This window comes from Natator depressus, chromosome 9 (genome assembly GCF_965152275.1).
Source record: "Natator depressus isolate rNatDep1 chromosome 9, rNatDep2.hap1, whole genome shotgun sequence".
NCBI classification, from domain to species: domain Eukaryota; kingdom Metazoa; phylum Chordata; order Testudines; family Cheloniidae; genus Natator; species Natator depressus.
In genome coordinates, this window is record NC_134242.1 from 77,858,259 (window position 1) to 77,878,052 (window position 19,794).

A 19,794-nucleotide genomic window follows, 5' to 3' on the forward strand; every position below is an offset into this window, starting at 1 on the left:
AGCCAACCAAGGGGTGAGGGAGAAGGAGAAACTTTTCCATTTCTACAATATAAAGGAGTTTTGGGGGAAGGGAGACGGTTCCTCTTCACTTTGCCAGCACCTGTCCCAGGTGCCAGGCAATCCTTCCACCAGCAAGATTTGGTCACTGAGCAGCCAAGGGCATATTGAAGGAACCCTAAAGGTCCGTGCAGGGTTCCTTCTTCATTCAGAAGGCAGTTAATTTCTGATGGGGCCAGCTGGGCCATGTCTGGGAACAAACTGTTTCAAGCTCCACTTAGTCAAATAGGTTGTAAAATATGAAGTAACTTACATTCCTATTTTTTCGTAAGGGAGCAGTTGTCCCCCTGTGCTCCTGCCTCTCCTGGCATGCAGCTCCAGCAGGGTGATTCACTCCTTTCTGTCCCTCATTACATTGTACCCCTTTGTCTCCAGAACTCCTAGATCATTTATTGAAAGTTGGCTCCCTTTTTCACACTTATTCCAGGAAAAACATGAATGTTAGAATCAGTGGAAGCCTTTCACAGCATGCCAGGAATTCACTGTTTGGCTCTGCTCCCCCCGTGCCCCAATACAATGATGAAAGAACTCCTCCTATGCCATCTGGCTGAACTAAAGGGTTAGGGACATCTATACCTTAAGGGATGCCAGGACTCTGCTTTCTGTGGCTCTAGAGGCTGGCAAGGGTCTGGGTAACAAGATGAGAAAGAACCAGCAATAGACTGAAAGAAGTCAACAAGAATGTTTTGCATTGCATCCCAGGTATGGCAGCCACCTTTAGCTTATGTGGGAGGATGAAGGGGTGGGATCCTGAGAACTCCCAAGACCCCATCAACCTGAAGGTTTTCAGAGGCTTAGGGTTGCCATCTGAGAAGTTTTCTTGATCTTTTTCTACCCTTGGTGCATTATTTATTAGGGCCAGCCTTTTTACAATATCCCATTTATTTTTTAAAAAAATCTGTAAACTATATAGCACACTGCCCGCTCATACTGTATTCTGTGCTCTCAGTTACCAACTAACTGGTGTCCTGGCAAAGCTTTAACAGTTCTGGGTGCGTCTCCCTGCCTCCCCCACCTTTTGACACAGGGGATGGAGGTCCCCCTCAATGGTTAGAGTTGAGCTGGGAACAGTGACACATGGTAGAATATAATATCCCCTCCAAAACTGCTAGAGAAGAGTTACAGGGCATGTCTGAAGAAGACATCCTTCCATGAACGTAATGGATCAGGAAGTTTGAGACTCATCATGCCTTTTGTCACAGGTTCCTTCGGGATAGACATTGGTAGTAGCCTTGCTGCACAGTCACCTGCTTTCATGCTTCTTTGGATTATGCCTCATCAAAAGGAATGTCCCTAATTTATTTCTTTAAGAGCACATTTTAAATCTGCTCTTCTGCCCACATGTGTTTATTGCGATCAGAGAGGCTGGATCTGGAAACTGAGTGTTTTGGGAAGTGTTACGCCAAGGATGTGACACTAGCCTTCTGCTCTTTCCACTGCCCTTTCTACGCATCTTATTTTGAGCTCCCAGCTAATGTTGTGTCTGTGGGGAGCAATTCTCACATATGTGGGCCTTCCTGGAGGTCAGATCTTGGGCACAAGTTGCTGTGGGTGGCTAGGTTTGAAAAACGGTTCATTTCGGGTCTGATTCAGTTACTCCCTAGGAATGCATTCACCAACTTTCCTGTTCACTTAGAAATGTTGGCAACAGGCCATGGTCTTGGCTCAGGGATTGTGTTCACCGGTTCACATGTCCATCATATTCAGGGATCATCATTCAGTGCTTCCACTGCAAAAGGGATAGTTGCTGTAATGGAAAAGCAGGGCTGGAGCAACAGCTGTGCTGAGTGGTGTTGCAGTGAGGATGACAAAGGTTTCACTTGGTACCAAACAGACTGGCCAAGAGCAGAGGCCGGGGAGAAGCCGCTGCAGAGAGATGTGCTTCCTCTACCCTGTTTCTCCTATTAGATTGGGCAGGAATCATTATATATATAATTCCGAAGATGGAGCCAACCTGTCCTGACCCTGCAGACAGTGAGCAATCTGAGTTAAAAAGAGGTTGCAGACACCAGCATGGATGATTCATGCACCATGTTTAAAATACATATAATCTGCTTCCTGCTTTTGGTGTTTTCTTTTTCCCTGAGAAAAGTAAACAAACAGCATTGCCTTCTGCAAGATGCTTCTAGTTTATGTTTGCAGAGCAGCGGGCATTCCTGTCAGCCCATCCTGCGTGAGTTGTGGTCAGCAGCTAGTGCCATATGCAAGAGGTCATGTCATTATTTTTTTCAAAGACCCTGAATTAGCAAGTGTGAAAAACTAGGACACTTTTTTAGGGGGTGGTGGGGGGATAGTTGCGTATGTCAGACAAAGCCCCTAATATTGGGATGGTCCCAATAATATCAGGACGTCTGGACACCCTACCCTGAATTGAGGGGATTCTCCTTCCAGCCAAGGAGCCTGGGTGTCTAGCAGAGCAGTGATCACAGAGGGGTTGTTTATTGGAAACAAAGAATCACTGAAATGTAGGGCTGAGAGGGACCTTGAGAAGTCATCAAGTCCTGTCCCCTGCATTGAGGTAGGACCAAGTAAACCTAGACCATCCCTGACCTGTGTTTGTCCAACCTGTTCTTAAACACCTCCAGTGATGAGGATTCCACAACCTCCTTTGGAAGCCTATTCCAGAGCTTAAGTATCCTTATAATTAGCATTTTTTTCAAATATCTAACCTAAACCTACTCTTTGAGTACAGTCTTTCAACCAGTTATGGACCCACCTTATAGTAATTTCCCTAGTTCACTTATAAGACTGTCATGTGGGACTGTGTCAAAACCCTTACTAAAATCAAGATAACATGTCTATTGCTTTCTCCCTATCCACTAGGCCAAGGGTCGGCAACCTTTGGCACCCGGCCCACCAGGGTAAAGCCGCTGGCGGGCCGGACCGGTTTGTTTATCTGGAGCGTCCGCAGGCATGGAGCCCCGCAGCTCCCACTGGCTGTGGTTCGCTGTTCCCGGCCAATGGGAGCTGCGGGAAGTGGCGTGGGCCGAGGGATGTGCTAGCCGCTGCTTCCCAGCGTTAGCACATCCCTCTGCTTCCAGAGTTAGGCTGACCGGTCTGAATTTCCTCGGGTCTTCTTTGTTCCCCTTTTTAAAGATGGAGTTCTCCCTTCTATAGACATAGTGCCAACTCCTGAGTGTGAATTATAGTAGTTGGACATCAATTCAGACCTTATTCATGGCAAAGTCCTGTTTTTGTTATAGTTTTGTTTTGTGGGTTGTCTGGTACTTGGGCTAGAAAGATCCATAAGATGTGCTGGGGCAAACCTTCCCCTCATATTAAACATAGTATGTATTCCTGATTGCAACAATAGGACAATTATAACAAGCGTCCCTGCACCAAAGATCCAGTAGAATAATCTCCCAATCCTCTTACTTTCAAAAGTCTGCCACTTTGATTCCTGTAATCCAATAGAAAGTGCCACACTAGAAATGGTTAGAAATTTACTCTGGAGGGTAGTAATAGATAGTGTAAGGAAGAGTGCTAACTCGCCATCCTGTGGTGTTAGCAGATTTGAGGCCTGTGGAAGTCTAATAATAATACTGAACACTACTGTTGTCATAGTGCTTCTTCACAGCTCCATGAGATGGGGATAATATTGACCTACATTGTATAGAGGGGCAAGAAGACACATGGGTTAAATGACTTGGTCTAGGGACATTCAGCAAGTCAATATTAGAACTGGGATTACAATTTGGGCCTTTCAGTTTGCTCCCCTACCCCATCTCTCTAGTGTAACACAAATATGTGCCGTGTAACAAAGCTGTTTTTTCATTCTGTGTTCTGCAGGTCCAAAATGCTAGTGATTTGTTGATCAAACCACTGGAAAATTTTCGTAAGGAACAAATAGGCTTCACCAAGGTAGGTTTTATACATGTGTTTATACATCAGTTAGTTTTTTTAAAGAAGTAGGATGGTACTGGAGAGATTAAAGACAGAGATTTCATGCGTACTGTTCAAGTGCAACAGGAGCATTAAAGACATTTCTCCGCCCCAGTGAAGGCACGCCGAAACGAGGAAGTCCACCCGGGCTTTAGTCTGACTTCCTGAGCTGTAGCAAGGGTACTTCCTGAACTCATGGGGCTCAGCTCTGGCATAATCCCAAAACAGACCTTCCTGAAAAAGTTGCACCCTCTTTCACCAGAGATCATGAAAGTCCTCTTTTGCCTTACTACTTACCCTCCCCCTTGTTTGCAAGGTCCATGATGGATCTTATTTTATTCTAAATTCAGTTCAGAATAAAATAACCCTCCCTCCTTCCCTGCCCCCCTCAAAATAGATCAGAGAGAAAAAACTGTAGAGACCAGTAATCAGGACTTGAATATGGCCAGAGGGCTCAGTTTAAGACATATTTAAATAAGGCTTCTCATGGCTCTCTCATAAGGACTGAGTTTTTAAAGCAACGCATCATGAAAAGTGAGTCCTGCACATGTGGACCAGAAAAGATTATTTCTTCCTTGTCTGCCATCAGGGACTCAAGTTCCACGTTATTCAGCGGCAGTTTGAAATGAGGCTGGCTCTGAACCAGCTCCAAAATGGAGACATGGGATTCAGCCCGACCCATCTGGAGCCTTTGACATTTAATAAAGAATACATTGGAGAAAATGATACGTAACCCCCCCTGCCATGCTCCCCACAAAAAACAAATACCAAAACCAACCAAACACATACAACTGTGATTTACATGTGCTAGACACTGACAATGTGCATGGCTCTGTATCAGACAAAATGAAAGCGTCCCTGCCTGTGAGCAAACACCTGCTGTAAAAACACAGTCCACACACGCTGTGTAGAGACAAAACTCACCCCTTTCAGGGGTTTGTCTTTATTAACAAGGAAGTAAACTCTTATTTAGATTGGTACCTGCCCCAAAGACCTTACATCTTTTTATTCTGTGTTTGTACAGCACCTCACATGATGGGGTCCTAAGCTCTACCACCATACAAATAAATAATAATAATAAGGTAACAAAGTTCACTCCAGTCCTGCTTCCTAGGGTTTGTCCCCTCAGGATTGCTCAGATGAGATCCTTTCTTCCCGGAAAACCACTCCCACCTCCTTTATTTGGGTGGAATAACGAGCCATCTGTCTCATGGAGTTCACGAAACCCATCTAACCCTTTCCCAGCAAGATCAATCCCTGCAGTCAGGGTAAGGTGTTTCAGACAGACACTGCCAATCTGTTACACTGCAGCACACAACGAACAGTCTAATAGACTGAAACGGAGAAGACGGAGGAAGCCCAGAGAAAGAATTGACTCAGAGTTACATAGATCTTTGTCTATTCTTTATAAGTCTTTAGGAGGTACTAGAAGAAGAAAAGCATTGTGGCCTGGTGAACTGGGATGAGGAGGGTATTTCATGCACCTCACACCATTAACATAAGCTAGGAAATTACATGTTCAGTGTGACTCTCTTTATCCTGAACGTTGTTGCGATGCCCTGAAGTGGGGAAGAGCACAATGGACGTGAGTTTCTGAAGGGGATAGATGTCCATGTGGGGTGCCATTGGGTGCCACAGTGCATGCGGGTGGAGGAAGAAGTGGAGACCTCAAATGAAGGTAATGGATGAGTCCCCTGCTCCATCCTTGCCCCAGTTTCCAGACCCTCTCCCCATGCCTGTGGAGATGAGCCTATCAAAGCCTGAAATCACACCACCTCCAAAGCACTACCAAACAGGGAGCGTTCTCTGAGTGTTAACTCCGGTGACATCTACCCTACAAGTGACTGATTCCCAGCTGGCATGCATGTACTCATGCCAGTTCTGGTCTCAGGTAGTACTTTAACAATAGCAGCGTTACTGTCGTAGCACAGGCTGCATGGGCTAGCCACCCCAAGTATATACCCAAGAGAATCAGGTGAGTTTGTACTTGGGGCAGCTAGCCTGTGCTGCCATGGCTACGCTGCTGTGGTTAGCACGCTAGCTTGGTGAGAGCTAGCATGAGTATGCATATGTGACCTTGGAATCACACCCTGGCTCAGAGTGCTTTGAGGCTCCATCTATACTAACTCGGCACAAACGTTTATCCTTTGTGCTACTTATAGAATTGCCCCACAACGTCTGCGCCCCTGGTATTAGACAGTGTGAAGTACAGATGAGGGTCAGCGCAGTTATTAGAGTCTTCCATTGGAGATCACAGCACTGGGCTACCATAAAAGATGAAGGGATATAAAGGCCTGATTCCTGCCCTCGCTCCTGTAACTCCATTGACTTCAGTAGAGTTCCTCTTGACTTGCACCAGTGTGAGTGAGATCAGAACAAGGTCTTTAGTCATGCTGAGCAGAGGCATGGCCAAAATAATTCGTACCCTTTGATTACTGTTTTCTGTGTTTTGTCAGTCGCCTTCTGTAAGATGTTTTCCCTTCTCTTTCAAGGAAACAGATGCCAGATAGGAAGGGCATTTGAATTGTGCCTTTGTGATGTCTGTGGTTGGAAAACGGCCAGAAAGTCTAAGACATCTGAGTCTGTACTAACCCCCTTTTCCTGGGAGATGAATGGAGTCTCTCTGAAATGGTGTATTCCGACACAGATGCCTCTGCAGGCTTTCACTGGGACACAGCACAGGGGTTTTTCTTCAGTTACCCTCCTTTGCCAGCAGCAAGGCCTGGGATTATTGCTGTTTTCATGAATTATAGATAAATGTTTGTTTGCGTGAATGCTGGGAGAGTGGCAGTACAAGGAACACCTGCATTGCGTTTCTCTACAAGTTCGTCTCATGTCAGAGGATCCCAATGGATTCTTGAACTGACTTTGGTCTCTCAACCCTGGCCTGGAAGCATCATCCACTCTAAAATGAGATAGTTCGTGAAAGATCAGATGTAGATATTGGATTATGGATTTGTTGGGGTTTCAAGTGAGAAAGCAAAAAGAACTTGTTGAGGATCATTGGATGGGTTCAGATGAGATCTAGGAGGAGAAGACCCAGAGCGCTAATCCTCTATCAACTCCATCTATGAGAGAAACAAGCATGATGGTTTTATATATTTTTAAATTTATAGCTGACCAAATTCACTGTGGCCAGGTCATGGGCTTGATCCAAATCCCAGTGGAGTTAAGACTTCGCTGGATTTTGGAGGAATCCCCATGTCATTTACGGTTAGAATATGCCTTGGGTACAGAGTATGTCAGGTGAAGCACGGTGTCTGGATATGATGATCGTGGCATTTGAAAATTAGTGAGATTGTGCCATTAATCTTTGTATTTCTGGATTGCAGTAGCCTTCAAAAAGGAAAAGGAAGGAGACTGGGGAAGTCACTAGTGTTAGTGGGAGAGAGAGAGAGGTGTCAAATACCAAATAGGATTTGAAAGTAGGAAAGTGAACATTTGGGTATGGCATCCAGCAACCAGGCCACGTGAGAAGATGCTGTTTAGAAGTCTTAGGTTACTCCTGATCTACAAGTCTTTTTTTCAGAGAAACACATGCACAGTGTAGCAGAAACCACTTTATACCAGGGTCAAGAAAAGCTTCTGATCTTCCTGGAGCAGCAGAAATCACTTCAGAACGTTTCTAAAGAATGATGCTGAACTAGTGACACACAGGAAAGCTGAAAGCTTTTTCACATTAAAAGAATTTGTCTGTTCTCTTCCCCTCCTCCTGCTTTCATGTGCATCCAGCTAATCTCTTTGTCATTTCTAAATATAAGAAGTGGACAAGGTGTATGTTGGGTGGAGGACACCTTTGTTAACAGCCTCACTGAATTCATTCAGATTATGAGAGTTTGAAATCCACTCAGAGGTGCTGATTCTACTGGACAGACACAAATCTGGGAATTTTTTGTTTTCTTTGTCTGACTTTTTTGAAAATCTATTTTGGATAATTCTGGTTAGCCCGATGAATATTGATTACTGCGTGGGATTCTGTTCTTGCTATACATCGAAGTTTAAAAATTGGTTGATAGTGTGTTTTCAAAGGGCACTTAATGGTCTGTAGACGCAGTAGGAAGTGTATGTGTGTTATGAAGTCATAGGACCCAATCCTGCAAACATCTACTAGTGGGTATATTGCCTATTACTGTGAACTGTTCCACGGAAGCCATAGGAAATGTTAGCAGGATTGGTCTACAGTTTGTCATCTTCAGACACACTTTTTCAGTGTTCAAATGTGCACCAGTCCAGCAGTCATACTTGCTGGTATCAGTACTTAGCATGTAGTTCAGAAATTATTATTAACAACAACAAAAAGAGGAAGAAGAAAAGTTTTCATGTTCTTAGAACTCAATTTGAGGCAAATCAGGAGAATTTTGGGGAACTAAGTGGGGGGGGGAAAACCCTCAACTATGCAAGAATATTTTTACAGAAATGCTCACACTGCATCTTTCAACTGCATGAACATTTTTATATTTCACACAACTTTTATTTTAAGTCACTCATAATATACCATAAAAATCACTTGAAAACACAGCCATTAAACATTTTTTTCTGCATCAGAGTTTTCTTGTTATTTCCTTTGATTCCTCCTCCCTCAACCTTTTTGTTAATATGAAAATGAGACAGAGGATTATTAGCTAGGGCTAGAGCAGAGTATATAATTTGCAAATAATTCATTTGGTGAATTTAGTGCCTGTGCTGCTTTCAGATTATCTGCCCGTGGATTGTGATTTCCTCACGCTGATTCATTGTCTGAATTTATTCAACACATCTTTATTCTTCATTGATCCTAAAAAAATCAGTGGATGTATTTGATATACAATGTCTTGAGTTGTGTGGGCAAGCTAAGTTTAATGAGATAAGTCACATAACACTGTTTTTGATCCCCGACTGGATAAACGTGCATGTACCTGCAGTGTGAGTTTGAAATTCACTCTCTGCAAACCAGCCGGACAGTAAACATGACTTGCATGTTGACCAAGAGAAACCAGCCACATTAGGGGATAAACTCAGCAAAAGCTGGTTAATTTAAAAATCCAAGTGAATATTCACGGTCATTTATTTGTGCAGTATTTCCCCAAATCTGTTTAGAGCTACCTTGTGGCCTTGCTTCTCTGAGGCTGTGGGGATGAAACCTGAAGTGACCAAGTTGAGGGACAAAACAAGGGCAGGCCGGAGGCTTCAGGAAATGCACAACAGGGAATGTGCGGAGCAGCTTCCCTTACACCTGCTAGTGAATCTTGCTCTGTGTCTCCCCCCCTGCCTCCAGAGCCTGCCGACAGATGCTCACAGGGAGGAGGGCCTCTGCCCTCACCCAACCTGGCTGGCCATACAGACTTTGTCCCACAGTGCTGTCGAGTGTGCTAGCCTCCCATCCATAGCACACAGTGCTGGCATTCTGATGGGTCCCATGCAAGTGCTTTAGGAGGGTGAAAGTAATCCTTGCAGACAAGCTAGATTTTGTCCTTACAGTGAGTTGAAATAATCAGAAGGGCTAGATTCTACACAATAATTCCTCTGCCTCCTGCTGGATGGCAGTTTCAGAGGATCCTAATTAGCACTGAAATGGTTAAGGGAAAGTTTTGCAAGGCAAGCTTTTTATTTTTCCCTGCCGGCTCTATTGCTCAACTCAAGCTTGGAACTGAGCCAGTTTCCAGGAGGCATAGGCCTTTGTGCCACAGTTTATCAGCAGCAGTTGATATGAGAGAGAATGCCAAAGGAATTGTAACCCTTCCGTTGTACTGTTATCCCTAGCTGCTGTTGGGCTTACCCTGGCATCTCATGCTACTTCTAGGACTCTCATTAGTTTGTGATTAAACAGGCATCCTCTGAAGGTTAGAGAGCTGGGCTTTCAAAGCGCTTTCGAAGAGCAGTTTCCTTTGTTAACTTGTATGCTGACTGTGCTACTCTGTCGTGCATTCAATTACAATAAGTAGTTTCTGTTGGTAAGCGAGTACATGGAAGTTGGGTGGTTCTTGGCTCTGAATATTGGCACATACTAATGGGAAGGTAATGCCGCCTCTCACTGAATATTCATGAGCAACTAATTTGTGCTTGTGTTTGCAGATTGGGCTTCAATCATTTTTCTTGGCTGCTGAATGGAGTGAGCTCCTGGAAGCCTTGGCTGCAAATTAGGGAGGGGTTTTTAGTGTGTCCTCCTGAATCTTAATTCCATGTTAAGTAGCCTGAGTGCAAAATGATTGGCATCCTCTGTTTCTATTTGCCAAAAATTCAGTTTTGTGCTATTCATATTTTCACATGGCAGCAATTGCTTTCTACGAGAGATCTTAACTCATTGTGTGTGTCAGCTCAATTTCCTCAAATCTTGGGGAAAACCGCCGCTCATTTTGTTTCCCTTTGCATGTCGTGGTGTGGAGTGTCCACTATACTAGATGGCAGGTAAACTATGGAAGAAAAGAGCAGTTTCTGAAAGAATTGACTGACTATAGCTGGCAATGGCATTTCCATTCCTGATATACAAAAGATCCTTCTCTCACTCCTGCAGGCTTTTATATGGAAGTAATCTTCCACCGCCATAAAGGCAGATTGCATTTGCCTGGAGAGAACTGCCCAATCTGAGCTAATGCCACAAGTCATGAGAATCCTTAACTCAATTGTGCGTATACATAGTAATGTTTTTTCACTGACTGGTGCCTTCTCTCATCTGCTACAGTATCACTTGACTCTGCGCACACTACAATAATCCAGAAACATGTTCTGCTTCTGTTTCTTCACAAGAGTCTTCGCTTGCTGGGAGTCATGGAAAAGGAGGACATGGTATTCCAGAACATTTTATCCTGTCATGCAAAACTGGACCTGCTTTGGTTGTCACGTCTTCCATTTACTTATGAACCCATGTTCTTCCTCTTCCAAGTTTCCATTGACTGAAGTCTGTCGGCAGCATTTAAGTTGTATTTTCTGGTAGTGTCACCACAGTAGTGTGCCTTCCTTTGTTTTATATGGACTGTGATTTTTTTTTTTACTTATTTCAAGCATAAAACATAGTTAAATCTTATTCTGACCATTACTAATACTTCTGAGATCCCTAGTGACCCATTTCACATGGATGAAAAATACTGACTAAAGTGGCAGTTTCACTGCAAGTGGGTGGAGCAGAGAGTATTTGTTGTTTTTAACATATGACTCTTGGCAGCATAGACAGGCATGAATGTTCCGGGAACTGCCTCTTGAGCATAGAACTCAAGCCGGAATCGACAGGTTGAATTGATTTTTTTCAGCCATTTATTTTTATTACTTCTTAGAAATAGGGCAGGAGTTCTCTAGCCTGGTTAGAACAGTGTCCAACAGATATTTCATGCCATTCTTTACACATTTTCAGTATTGCACAGTGTTTTTGGAGAAAGGTATTTGCCAAACTGCTTTAAAGCTTGTATGTGGAGTGTAAATTTGTACATGACCTCATATTTGTATTGTACTGTACATGTACCAAAATATCTTTGCGAAGCCCTAATGCCTGATACAGTAAATAGAAGGGAAGGATGGAAGCTGTAATCCAAGAGCAGTGGTTCAGCAGCAATCAGACTTCCATGTAGCTTTATTTTAAAACACTTCTATGAAAAATGGTTTTAAAAGCCTAGCACATTTTTGTGGATCATTGTTTTAAAAATAAAATACCACTTAGGCTCCTAGCTTTGTTGGTGTGGTGCCTCAGGGTATGAATGGATGGTTTGGGAGCGTGTTTGTTTAAATAATAATTGAGATTAACACCCCTTTAGTCTGTGTGGTTTTGGATTGGGTTTTAGCAGCAGGGTTTTGCTTTTGTTTTGCCAATATCTTGTACCAGTTCTTCAGCAGAAGTGCTTTTCTATTCAGATCTCACTGTAACTAGTTTTTCCTCTTGCTGTCATCCACTAGAGTTGACGATTGAGTTTTTCTTTATTTTGAGACATGAATTTGCTGACTCCAAATTATTATGTCCTGACCTTGCAACTGGTGACATTTGGAAGTACAGTATAGAGGTCTTTTGGCTTCAGTGGGTCCCTATGCTGCAAACGTCCATTCAAATATCTTTGCAGGTGAGAGCCTATCACAGTTGCCAAGCTCAAAGATTGCAACAGTTGGTGCCTCCGCAAGGATGGTGTCATTTTCTCATAGTTATTGCGTTGACAACAGTGGTGACAGAAGATGTGGGAAAGGGAACTTTGTAGGGGGCCAGAAGTATTTTTCTCAGAATGGCAGCCAGTACTGTCTCTGCTCCCTGTGACATAGACTTGAATAGTCACTGCCTTTTACAGTGGGAGGAAGAGTAGCTGCTGTGGGAGTTTAATTTATATTTTTAACTTTTGCTTGATTGAGGTGGGCACTGAGGTTGGTAACAGACTGTAGTGGTATGGGCTGTCTGTCCTCAGGAATGTGAACCGTCTGCATCTGAGCAAATAAACAGACTCCAGGTCTTTCTGTCTGTCGAACACAACATGGCCTTTCTTTTTCCAGGATTCAGTAACAATCCAATAATAGTCCCCATAAAAGTGCTTCTCTTCCCAGGATTATTAAAAAGAAAATCTATTCCCTTCTCGGACTCAAGCAGGAGTGCACCATTTGCTCTTCTCTTGGGCCTGGTCTCTCCCCTAACAGATTCTCATCACTTACCTCCTTCTGCTTTTGTACTCAGCAGCTGGGCCTGATTAGGGTTGCCAGGCGTCTGGTTTTCGACTAGAACGCCCAGTCGAAAAGGGACCCTGGCGGCTCCAGTCCGTGGCGCAGTGGGGGCCTGGGGCTAAAGCAGGTTCCCTGCCTGCCCTAGCTCTGTGTGGATCCTGGAAGTGGCTGCCAGGTCCTTGCAGCCCCTAGGCACATGGGCACCTAGGGAGGCTCAGCACTCTGCCCCTGCACCTAGTGCTGGCTCCGCAGCTCCCATTGGCCAGGAACCGCAACCAATAGGAGCTGCGGGAGAGGCACCTGCGGGTGCAAGGGCATCGCACACAGCCTTCCTGGATGCCCATGCATCTGGGACAGAGGTGGGCAAACTACGGCCTGCAGGCCACATCTGGCCCGCGGCACCGTACTGCCCGGCCCCTGAGGTCCTGGCCCGGGAGGCTCACCCATGGCCCCTCCCCTGCTGTTCCCCCTCCCCCGCAGCCTCAGCTCACTGCGCCACCAGCACAATGCTCTGGGCTGTGAGCTCCTGGGGTAGCGCAGCTGCAGAGCCATGGCCTGACCCGGTGCTTTGTGCTGCACGACGCAGCTGCCTGTCCTGGTGCAGCCGCGCTGCCAGCCACCGGTGCTCCAGGCAGCGCGGTCAGGGAGCAGGGAGCAGGGGGCGTTGGATAGAGGGCAGGGGAGTTCTGGGGGTGGTCAGGGGCCGGGGATGTGGATGGGGTCGGGGCGGTCAGAGGGTGGGGAACAGGGGGGTTGGATGGGGCAGGGGTTCCGGGGGGGCAGTCAGGAAGGAGAGGGAGGTTGGATGGGGCGGCAGGGGGCAGTTAGGGGTGGTGGGTCCGGGGGCGGTCAGGGAGAAGGGGTGTTTGGATGGGGCAGGGGTCCCGGGGGCGGTCAGGGGACAAAGAGCGGGGTGGGAGGGGTGGATGGGGCAGGGGTCACGGGGGGGCAGTCGGGGGCGAGAAGCAGGGGGTCTCAGATAGGGGGCGGGGGCCGGGCCATGCCTGGCTGTTTGGGGAGGCACAGCCTCCCCTAACCAGCCCTCCATACAATTTCAGAAACCCGATGCGGCCCTCAGGCCAAAAAGTTTGCCCGCCCCGGTCTAGGAGCCGCAGGGACCTGGTAGCCGCTTCCTGGGAGCCATAGTAAGCGCTGCCAGGACCCCGATCCCCCTCCCCAGCAATGTGTTGTGTTGTTTATATGAATGGTCTCTTTTGTCAAGCTTGGCGTAGTGTAAAATGTTCTTTTAAAACAAGTAGAGGGACAGGCATTTGGACTGGGCATACCAGGAGCAGGAGATTGAGAATGGCAAGGCTTTGTGTGGATGTGTGCAGGGGTATCAGTAAGTCCTCCTGGGTTTTGGATTTTCCAGCCCTGCTTTCCACTTGCCTAGGTTTTCAAATACCTGAATTGACAAATAGACCAAACAGCTTGACAGGGAGAGAGAAAAGGTTTTTTGGCATTCAAGGACCTGTCCTTTGATATGCATAAGCCACCTCTTGTCTGCTTGGAGCTATAATTGAGGCTACTGTCTTGCTTGATATTTACTAATGAAGTCTACCAACAGTCACCAGCCACAGAATGCTTCATTTTCCAGTTTGGAGTTTGAATGTTTGCCTGTTTGACAATCAAAAGACTAGCATCTTGGGGAAACCACCCTCTTCAATGATTTCACAACCATTGTGTGGCGGAGGCATAGCTTCTCAGCTGAACTTCTCTCTGAGTGTTGCTGCATTCACCCTCCTGATACCAGTGTCTCTTTTCTGGCCTCATCTGGATCTTTTTCCTATGGTGGCACCAGTCAAATCATTAGTTGCTTTGTTAAGTTCATGCACCGTCAAGGTTTCTTTCTTTCTTTCTTTCTTTCTCCCTGACCAGTGTGTGTGTGTTTTAAATATATAATAGCGATCGATAAGAAGCCATGTGTTAGACCTTTCAAAACTTTATTTAATCTTTTGCTTCAGCTCTGGTACAGCTTAGAATGCAAATACTTACAAAAAGCTTCAAAACCTGGAAAACACTGAAATCCTAATAAATCTTTAATTGTCTTGGGTGGGTGTGTCTTTGGTATTAAAGCATTTAGCCAGTTTTTGTTTGATCTGAGATGAGTAAAATATCAGCAAACAAGGTATATTTGTTTTCTTTCATTAGTAAGTTTCAAGTTCAGTTAAAAGCAAAGCAGTCGACAAGTTGAAAGCTTGTTGAAAGAAACCTCTCCAGCCGGGCTGCCTTATGCTGTGTTGATGATAATAGAAAATATTGAATGTGTCTGTACTGTGAAGTATGCCCGAGCTGTCACTGTGTGTATTTGAGAGCAGTGTATGGAACTGGCTGGAGAAAGAAACAACAGACATGGAAAATATGAGGTGGCCCCTGACTTTGATGGGCCCATCATTTTTCTTCATGGTAGTATTATATTGTACAATGAATTTTGACACTGTTGCACTGTTGCTATCTGAGGAGGCCAAACTAACTCTGACTGTCCAGTTCTGTGTCAACTCTTCGATCTCTAGGAAAGAAAGAAAAAGTTTGAGAAGGACGGTGAGAAGTTTTATTCCATGCTGGATCGCCATTTGCATTTATCGTCTAAGAAGAAAGAGTCCCAGTTACAGGAGGCAAGTGTGAAATTTTCCGTAAAAGTTTCTGTTTCTTGGAGTCGAGAAGAAGTAATAGCAGGTACATTGGACTCCTGGCCAATGCACGTCTCTTTCAATAATGAAAGATTAAATCTATGTAAAGTTCCTTTTGATGGGAATGGTCCATCCAGACTGAGCTTGTCTCTAACTCCAGGGGGTAGTCATTTCACATCAAGTTTGAAGCACATTGACAAGGCAGTCTAGGGAAGCTGGTGTAATCTGTGCTTACACAGATGTCTCTCTGGCCCTCTACTGCCTAGATTTGAGTCTGCTGCCACCTCAGCTAACAAACTTGGTCCTTGAGCTCAAGCCGAAGAGACCCTGCTTTTAGACCCAGAAGTCCTGGTGTCAATCCTCCATGGGTGTGTGAGGCAGGGACACTCTTACAATTGCATTCTCTGTGCCTTTGCTGTACTGGTTCTGTGGTTAGATAGGGAACTGCCGTTTGCAGGTGTCTCAGTCTGGCACCTTTCACAAAAACTAATGCACTTTAAAAAAAAGACTTATTCCTTGCAGAGTGGCACTAAGTTCTGAATTCATATGAGCGTATGGGATGCAGCTAAGAGACATTGTAATGGGAAATGTGACCAATGTTCCAGTCAGATATGGTCCCTATAGAGCATTCAAAACCTGGGTTGGCTTCTTTTGTGGCTTGAGAAGTAATAGCTATCACTTGCAGGGAAATATACAGACACCACTAAAGAATTATTATTCTTTTATGCGATTTTTTTCCCACCCCCTCTCACGCAGGCTGACTTGCAGGTTAATAAAGAGAGACACAATTTCTTTGAGTCATCCCTGGAGTATGTGTACCAGATCCAGGAAGTGCAGGAGAGCAAGAAGTTCAGTATTGTGGAGCCGGTGGGTGCCTCCTTTTTATCATCACACTCTCACATTTATTGACTTGCCCAGGTGAGCAAGGAAGGGTGGGAAATGTCAAATTGGATCCTGTCCTACTAACGATTCCATGTAGGCCCCTATGATGAGGCAAAGCCAAACGTACAGCATTAGCGATACTTGTTTCACTACCTCTGCTGCTGCTTCGTGAAGATAAAGAATAGTGAGGTCTTCTTTTATCTCTAAAAGTGAAATGTGCCTAACGAGCACATTGCTACAGATTTTGCTAAGGATTGTCCCATTCACCTGGCGTGTGGTGAGATGTAGTAGCCCCTGAAGGTTGAAGAGTGACACTAAAGGGAGAGATGCCTGCTGGCCCAGCTGCCTGCTGTGGTACAGGCCTGTCTGGTGCAGGCTCAGCACTTTAACAGGGAGCCTGTGGATCCCAGCTCATTATGCTGGTTGAATGAATAACTGTACCCTGGAGCAGGACCTCCTCTGGGTAAGCGTACATAAGGAGGGGCTCTTGGTGTATTCTATCCTTAAGTTTTTCATTGTTCTTCCAATGAAATCTTTCATTTCTGGTAGTGTTTTACTGTGACAGGCAATACACATCCAAAGGATCATAGCTGTCATTTGTGGTGGCCCAGACTTCTCATGGCTCTGGGGGCTGTTGTGGCCAGTGAACTACATCTCCATCTGCCCCCAGGATTGTGGGAGAATGAAAGTGTGTAACACCACCAATGCCCCTCTTTCTGTGATCCTGCTTACAGCATAACTGGGTAGGATTTGTGGATCTGGCCCGTGTTTGAACGATTTGAGCATAGTATGATCAGTTGACACTATGAGGCATATGTATAGATTACACTTTTTAAAAAAATCATTACTTGAGCAATTGTGAATACTTTCACTGTCAGAGCACTGGGTACAAATCCAATCTGCATTGGGTTCCTCTCACCTGACTCCATATTTTATTTTATGGCTGTTATTAATTCTGGTCGACTGTAAGGATCACAACAGGTTTGATTTAATTAAAACTGTTCTCTGTCCACCTTTTGCCTGACTTTATATTATTGTCTTTGACGCAAAGGCTAATCCATCATCTTTCTTTCCTGCGCAGGTGTTGGCCTTTCTTCACAGCCTCTTTACATACAACAACCTGACAGTTGAACTCACGCAGGACTTCCTCCCTTATAAACAGCAGCTTCAGCTCAGCCTGCAGAATGTAAGTTCCTGTCCAGCTGCACACACACTCTCATATCATGCTCTCTGTCATGTCATGCATCTAAATACCTCTGGCATAAAAACCTTTCCCATGCAGGGTGGACAACCCTTGTTTGCTTTCTGGGAGGGACACAAAAATGCTCTTTCCTTCATAAAAATGCCTTCTGTCCATAAATTCCTTTCCTCCTAGAAAGAACAGCCTACAGGTGCTACTTCGGCATATTTCATAGATTTAAGGCCAGAAGGGACTCCTGTGATCATGTACTCTGACCATCTGCATAACACAGTCCATAGAATTTCACTCAGTAATTTCTGTATCAAACCCACTGACTTGTAGTTGCGGTAGGGTATGCTTTTTAGAAGGCATCCAATCTTAATTTTAAAGATTTCATGCGATGGAGAATCCACCACGGCCCTTGTAAGCTGTGACAATGGTTAATTAACTGTAAAAAGATTTGTACCCTTACATGGCCAACATTCATAGCCTCAGGAACAAGATCTGTAAGGTTGTGCCAAACACAGTGTGCTGCTAAATCCTTTTGAATTGCTGTACATGAGTTAAAAATAATTGATTTTTATTTTATTTGGAGAGGTGACATGATTCTGTATTAACAAAATGGTAGAAATGCAAGTGAAAACTTTGCAGACATTGTTTATGTGCATGATTATTCTTATCATAGGGCTTGAGCCAGTGCCCAAGTTAATGTGTTTATTGCAAACTATGTGTACTCTGTAATGATAACTCATTCAGGTGCCTCATCCTTCTGGCGTTAAAATGTTCTGTTGTAATCTCTTCATTATTAAAGAACAAAAAGCTACCCTCCATCGTAACACATTTTGTTCCTCAGCCACCATGTCCCCAGCTCCATGCATATGATGTTCAACCCTGTCTGTCCACTGACCGTTATGGGCCAGCTTTTCTGATGGCTTCAGGACTTGGGGTTTTTTGATGCCATCTTTTCAATCTGCCACTGATCATTCCCACAAAAGTGGGCGTGTGGCATTTTGTGCATGCTGACAGTGCATTTGTGAGTGCCCATTGGAAACTTGGGGGCCAGCTACCAGATTTGTTTGCCCATGTTCAAGCATCATTCTTTTGTTCTCTCACCAGACGAGGAATCACTTTTCCAGCACGCGAGAGGAGTTGGAAGACCTGAAGAAAAGGATGAAAGAAGCTCCCCTGACTTGCAAGCTACCCGGGAAGCCAACCATAGAGGGTTATCTGTACACTCAGGAGAAATGTAATGGCCTGTGTGCACATCTGTATACGTTAAACAAGTGTAGGGTCCAGCCGTAGGTTGTACAGCTTGCCTAGTTATGCGTCCAACTCTAAGCTTCATTCAGCTTGCAGCCAGGAGTCTGTATAGCTATTATAGCCATGGGGATGTTTGTATGGGTGTGCTAGTCACTGAGCCAGAAGCAAGTGGGTTCATATCTCCCATCCACCTTGTACCTACTGTCTTACATACCTGATCATGATCCAGAGCTAGCTGTAAATGCAGTGCAGTCTTGGTGTGGGTGTGGCAGGCACTGTTACAGATGGCATCTTTTGGCTGAGACATGTATGCAAGATGCTAATTGCCTTTTCTCTGGTGACTGTCTGGGTAAGATTTAATAATCCATTTTACAGATGGGGAGACTGAGGTTTGGAGGATTGAGATTTAGCCATTCTTTACCAGAATAAACTTGGTATCCTGACCAATATTCTCTTGCTTAATAAGAAAGGTTTCAGTGCCCATCTATCTCAGTGTGAGCTAGAGAGTGGCTGCAGTACCACTCCCTGTCTCTAACTTGCTGCTTCATCCTGTGCCTGGAGTCTAAAGCTTGAGTCTGAAGTGCTGGAGTCCAAATCTAGTCTATTCTTTCCTTTTTTATCAAGATTATACTATGTCCAATAATAGTTCAGTTGAGGCTGTAAATTATATATTGCAGAGAAAGCCCATATCAGGTTCCTGATGTTTGATTTGATAGAGACACTGTGGGTGTTGAATCCCTCCCATTCCTTCCAGATATTCTTTCACCCCACTTCTGGCAGTGTCAAGGGTTTGAGTGAGTGTTAGTATTTGGACTTGTCCAAATAAATAATCTGATATATTAAAAGGGTTGCAAGAGCAGATGTCGAGGGCAGGCATACAGATGAAAAGGCCTAGGTGTATCTTTTTGGGGTTGTGAGAAAGAGAATGACAATTCAGTTCCAGACATAACTGAGACAGATAAGCTGTTATTTAGCCTCTGCTCCTGTGGAAACATGGCACTTTATATGTCTGAAACACAGTAGTTCTTGTACTCTGAAAGACAGAAGAGCTGTTACATGTAGCATGTTGGCCAAAGCACCGTCTGTTCCTTTGTTCTTATAGATGTTCATATTCACAACCTGCAAGTATGTAAGTAATGCACCAATATTTATAATACGAGTGTCAAATTTTTCTGGCCACTTCCATCTCACATGCCTTTCTTCCGGACAGTTCATACAGTGACTCCACTTGTTGCACGAGCTGTAATACTCCAACCTATTGCATGTGATCTGGTCTCTAGTTGCTAGGATAAAAGCCTA

General features: G+C 44.8%; 1 protein-coding gene across 1 annotated transcript in view; it reads left to right on the forward strand.

The window, feature by feature from the left end:
- OPHN1 (oligophrenin 1) overlaps nucleotides 1–19,794 on the forward strand; it is a 121,621-nt gene that overhangs the window by 57,789 nt on the left and 44,038 nt on the right. Inside the window, exons 5-9 of the mRNA XM_074962373.1 lie at nucleotides 3,847–3,918; nucleotides 15,057–15,158; nucleotides 15,930–16,040; nucleotides 17,137–17,241; nucleotides 18,352–18,481. Coding sequence (XP_074818474.1) covers nucleotides 3,847–3,918; nucleotides 15,057–15,158; nucleotides 15,930–16,040; nucleotides 17,137–17,241; nucleotides 18,352–18,481 — 520 coding nt within the window. The remainder of the gene's footprint in view (nucleotides 1–3,846; nucleotides 3,919–15,056; nucleotides 15,159–15,929; nucleotides 16,041–17,136; nucleotides 17,242–18,351; nucleotides 18,482–19,794) is intronic.